The 6,000-nt window shown below is 36.9% G+C and overlaps 1 protein-coding gene across 1 annotated transcript in view; it reads left to right on the top strand.

Annotated features, from left to right (window-relative positions):
* The first annotated feature begins 2,262 nt into the window (after positions 1–2,262).
* The window catches only part of LOC148283762 (uncharacterized), an 83,450-nt gene continuing 79,712 nt past the window's right edge, over positions 2,263–6,000 (top strand). Inside the window, exon 1 of the mRNA XM_088243305.1 lies at positions 2,263–3,205. Within this exon, the coding sequence (XP_088099431.1) occupies positions 2,428–3,205 (778 nt within the window). The 5' untranslated portion in view covers positions 2,263–2,427. The remainder of the gene's footprint in view (positions 3,206–6,000) is intronic.

Raw genomic sequence — 6,000 nt, 5'->3', positions numbered from 1 at the left:
AAAATTCAGTAAATGAAATATAATTATATTATCCCGACCAAAGTAAAAGTAATTTTTCAAAAAAATAAGAGAGACCTATTAAATCTTGTATGCTTAAATTTATTTGAGATCATATTCACACAGGGGTTAAAAGATCATCAAATTTGTTAGATTTAAAAAATAATGTTCGAATAATTCTTTTTCTTTGGGTCTTTTTCAGTGTACAATGCAAAACTTAAAAATAATTTGGTTTACACAAGTATTACTCCTAAATATTAAATTTATAAAATTGTAAATATTACTAAAAATATTAAATATTGGGGACCGACCGTCAACTACGTTTCAGGCGAATCCTAAATTTTTTTAGACACATCGCCAGGAGAGAACCAGACAGGCTTAAAAAGCTCGTTGTGATGGAGGGAAGAAGATTTAAAGGTCACTCACCTACCCGATGTAGCGGCATAATTGAGTCTACGAAGAGGTCTTCAGTGACTAACGCTCTTGGCTCTGCCTAGAAGAGGGCTACCCAGAAGCAGACCACAAAAGTAATGATCGGGTGCTGCCGCCATCCAGAGTCACGAGGAAATGACGGAGAATGACTTCAAGAAGAATTAATAGTTTCCATATCCATCTCCTCCTTTCAAAAACTTTGCGACCTAGAGTATGCCGATGATGCATGCGGTTATAATTGACGATTCAGTCAGGGGTCCTTCAGGCCACTGTAAATAGCCTAAATAGGTACTCGGCATGCATAGGTTTAAAAATAACCATTGCAAAAACATATGTAATGTGTAAAGCTAGGGTTTCTTAGGACAGCGGTGCACGTATCTTAACGGCCGTAGTGAACGGTGATGCGGTGGACTGCCGTCGTAACGGTGACTAGAAAGTGGTTTCTTAGGAAAACGGTGTTAATAAATGTTATCAACACCGTTTTCCTAGGAAACCATTGTCTTGTCACCGTTACAACGCGATGGCTGTCCACCGCATCACCGTTCACTACGGCCGGTAAGATACGGGCACCGCTGTTCTAGGAAACCCTAGCTTAACACTTCATGCCTCGATGCCCAAAATCCCCTGACTGTCAAACCAAGTAATCAAAAGGGTCGAGAGTTTTGAATACCTGAGAGTATATGTTACGAGAAATGGAAGCTAAAAAGAACTGGAACTGCGGCTATGAATAGCAGCCGCCACATTCAATAGTATGAAGACTGTCTGGAGATCGGATATTTACTCAGTGACAACCGAATGCCGCCTATATAACGCCTGCATAGCACCTATTCTCCTCTACGGATGCGAATCGTGGCACCTCACTAGGGCCCGAAGCAGCAAAATTCTGAGTTCTGAGAATAGTTGTCTCAGAAGAATCTTGGGTGTGCGGTAGTTTGACTTTGTGAGGAATAAAGTAATAAGATAAACGGACGCAGCAAACTCCGGTGACAACTGTCGTCAAGCGAAGGCGATACGGTTGGCTTGGCCATGTTCTGCGGATGCCTCCTGAGAGCCTTAACCACGTTTGCCTGCTTTACAAGGCATCATGCTCTCGACGTCCTGTACGTCCACTGCTGACTGTCCGTCGGCAGTTCGTGTCAGAACTACGGGACGCGAACCTGACTTGGGGGATGCACACGAGCTGGCAGCTGACAGAGATGCTTGGAGGATCTTTGTGGACACCATATGCTCCAACTAGGGAGTGGACATGGAATAATGAATAGTTTCCATAAATTAAAAAAAAACATTTTTTATGGTCATGATTTTTTTGTATAAATTAAAAAAACTTGAAGAAGTTTACGTTATTTTCCCACTTTGTATGGAATGCCCGAAATCAAACACAAAATGATAAAAGTTTACAAAGATTCTACTCTTAAACATACATATTTTTTGTAATAAAACAATTAAGACATGCAAGTTTCATTTATGTTTTTTGTCTTTTATTTTTCATCCCAAAAAATAATCGTTATTTTAAAACATTCAAATTATTTTCAAATAACTGTACAAAAATATATGATCATGATTCTGACTTATTGGAGATTATCATTTAAATTGCAAAGTTATCAATTTTTAATTTTATTTTATTATTTGTTTCAGACACATCAAAATTGCGAGCAAGAACTGGATTAAGAAGCTAAGTAATTGAATTAAACATTAATTAACGAACCTAGCGTCAAGTTGCAAAGTTTGAGTTTGAAAGTGACGGCAGACATTAAAATGCTTTTCAAAAACTTTTGTAACAATTAAAACTCAGTTTAGTTAGTTTTAAATGAACTTTAGCTATTTTCGATAGATTGCAAAATGATTTTGAGAAAGATTCAAAGGTTAATTGATATTGTTCTAACCGTAATCCAAAAAGTCTTACAGTTTTTAAATAAGTGAAAAGATAAGTGTTTTTCTCATCTCAGTTGCAAAGTCGTTTCCTGACTCCTGACTCATTATTCCGATAATGTCGTCGATATGGAGCCTGTAATATTTGAGGATAAGGATGTAGATAATTACCAATATGCACCATTCTCTGCAATCGATATCACAAAACCCACCATGAACGGAGATTTGGTGAGACATAAACAAGATGGCGGAGGTGGAAACGCTAAGCAAAATGGCCGCGATAGAATCGTCTGTTGTTTTTGCTTTAAAACCACGAAGCTTAGAAGGCGGCAATATATCGTCAGCTTTTTCACGAATCTCGGTATATTTTCGCTGCTTCTCGGATACACATTTCTCGGGTCATTCCTATTCCTGGCGATCGAAGGAGGAAATAACCAAATAATAAAACCGAGAATGCTACCAGATAAGCAGTTCCCGGGACAAGTAAACACCGAGAAACAGATCAACGGGAGCAATCAGCAAGACGATGAGAGATCTCAGGAAGATCCTAAACAATCCTCAAAATTTTTAGACACTGCCGACAAAGTGCAAAACTATTCGTTTTTAAGCGATGTAAACGCGGAGGCACGTGCAAAAACCGTCGAAAATATCTGGGAGATCACAGTGTCTCTCAACATCTTGTATAGAGAAAACTGGACGAGGCTCGCGGGGCAAGAGATCTCCAAGTTTCAGGATGAGCTGGTGCAGAGGGTTGCTCAGGAGATGGCGGCTCAGTACGGCGCGGTGTACCAGGAAATGGCGCTCGGAGGAGTATCGCAGTATGGAGACCTGATGTACGGACATGATGATGCAGAGTGGAGTCTTGCCAAAGCATTTTTCTACTCTCTGACCGTCCTTACGACAATCGGTAAGCAAATTTACTCATACCGTTATAATATTTAAGTTGTACCTATTAAAAACTTCAGTGAGCTCATATTTAAGAGCGCGCGTTATTATTTTCAAACGTATTTTGTCACGATAATGATGAATGAATATGTGTTAAATTTGTTGAAATATGACCCTTTGTTTAATAAAAAAATGTCCTTTGAATTTCAATAAAATACATTTTTTTTTTTATTCTACATAAATTTTCTTGTGAATGGCCCTCGTATTAAAAAAAAAGCTACACACATATTATGTGGTAGCGTTAATCTATTGAAAATAATTTGAAACACCTTCAACAATTTATTGTAACATCACAAAATAGCTGTAAATAACTCTGCCGTAACGTTGTGATTTACGACATTGGCCTTTTTAGACCGAAGCTACAGATAACAGCCTTACTCAAAAACTTGGCATAAAATTATGCCCAGGTATAATAGTAGAATACGAATGGAAATATCTTCATCTTTACAGTGGTAGAAAAAAGATGGCATTGCCATCCTTATTTTACCACTACGCCTAGGCGTAACTTTATACCAGGTTTATAAATAAGGCTATGTAAGGTAATTAATCGATTGAGGTCTTGTTTTATTTATTTTTTATTATCAATAAAACATATAATACAAAAATTACATATTATACTCCCAGGAGTTAAAAAAACTCATTTGGGACCGTACATAAGAAAAATCATTTTTTGACAATACATAATATCATACATATTAAACAACAACAACAACAAACCATCACGCCGTTTCTCTGTAAGGGTAGGCATAGAGGATAGAACGCCACATCACTATATCTTTGCATACAGATCTCGCTTCTTCTACATTCATACATCTTCTCATGCACGCGCGCCGATTATTCCGACTTTTGACATGTCCATCAAGTATTTGTTGGATTTGGTCATGCCATGTCTTTCTCGGTCTACCTCTATTTCTGCATTCATTAACTTTCCCATTGAAAATATTCTTAGCCGTTCTTTCGCTGTCTATTTGTTCTACATGTCCAAACCAGCGCAGAGCTCCTTTATTGATTTTTTCGATAATGCTTGTCTCAGCCTTACATAAGGTACGGATCTCAACATTTGTGCATCTATCGTACATAGTTTTACCACACATTTGCCTGAGAGATCGCATTTCGACAGCATTCAGCCTACTTTCACCCCTGTTTTTCCAAGTCCATGCTTCGCTCCCATACATCAGGGTCGGGACCAGGACGTTGTGAACTGTTAATTTTGCCTCTTGCGACAAACATTTATTTGCCAAAGTTGATTTAAGTGCTCCGTTTACTCTGTTCCCAGCACTCACCCTCCTTTCAATATCTTTCACAGTCATTCATTCAAACATTATTGTATAAGAAACATAAAACACCATCTATATAGATCACATTAATAATTATCACTGTTAAAAACGACATTTCGACACTTCTGGATTTTTGAAAAAAAAAATCGTGTTTTAGCTCAGTTTATTATATTTGGAATGGCCAATATTTTTCAAGAACCTACTGCCAAACTTTGTTGAGCAAAACACAGACACATGAGGATTCTCTGAGTAACGCGAAGGAAGAAACAATTAGCAGGTTATAGGCATGTAACCTGCTAATTGTATAAATATTATCACTCGTATTTTATTTCTATAATAAATTACAATGAACTTCCATCAAGAATTTTCACTTACAAACTTAAATGCTACAACAAAACGTAGTCTGAAAAAAAAACAATTCATTGTTTACATTTTTGTAAACCTCCGCCATTTTAAAACAGTCTTTCAAATGCAAAACAAAAGACTTATTCTTAAAACAAAATAGCGCACTTAGCGTCATTTATCCAGACCAAAACTCATTGAACCAAGGAGCATTAATTAGAGCGATCCCCATTTCCAGAAGGCCCTAAATGCAGGCGGGAGGAGCAGCATAATTCCTCTTTAGAGCCTGTAAGTAATGTGTTGAAAATCCTCCGCGTAATAAGGGGCAGGTGGTTCGAGGAGAAAGTTATTGCGCCCATTACCTGCCCATAATGGAGACCAGGTTTACACAAAATGGCGGACCCAGGCGCCATGATGCTTAATAATATTATTCCGCTCTCAAACGAGATATGGAGGATTGGATAAGTTGCTTTATGAAAGGTATTTCTACGTATTTTTATTATTTTGTGCTCTGAACTACAAAGTTAAATATCACCTTTTTTAATTATCGTTTTTAAGTGAGTGCCAGGACTAAAATTAACGTCGCTTTGACATCAACCTGGGAAAACAAACGTTATTTTGTGGCATGAGTTAGCCGTTCACATCAAAGTCTTAGGACCCACGTAAATGTATGAAGTATAAAATTTAAAAAAACGATTTAAATTTGGTACAATGCTGTTTAATGATATTAAAATACGATCAATAGAACAACGTTTAAAATAAAATAAATAAAATTTTACTAATGAAACCTATTTAATGGTGGAACTAAATTTTAATTACAATCGTAAAAAAACGTATAAAGTTCAATTTTACTTGCACTTGTTTATAAAATAAGATTTTTAAACTACTACTACCATCATGACATTTCCCCGTAGGGGCAGGAAGAGAGAATAGACCACCACACACGTCAATCCTGGCATAAATTTCTAGATTCTTCCACATTCATACGTCTTGTCATCAATGTCCCTTTGTCTGCTTTTGATATAACTAGACTTAAGATTTTGGTTTATCTGATATAAATATCAAATATAAAGATATCAAATATGGGCAGAATAGTGAATGTTACACATTGTGTAAAATGGCCACTTAAACTAGCCAA

The sequence above is a fragment of the Micrasema longulum genome, unplaced genomic scaffold, assembly GCF_059751315.1.
Source record: "Micrasema longulum isolate JH-2025_06_02 unplaced genomic scaffold, ASM5975131v1 h1tg000201l, whole genome shotgun sequence".
NCBI classification, from domain to species: Eukaryota; Metazoa; Arthropoda; class Insecta; order Trichoptera; family Brachycentridae; genus Micrasema; species Micrasema longulum.
The sequence above is the reverse complement of the archived record's forward strand: the minus strand, read 5'-3'. Positions and strand labels throughout refer to the sequence as shown.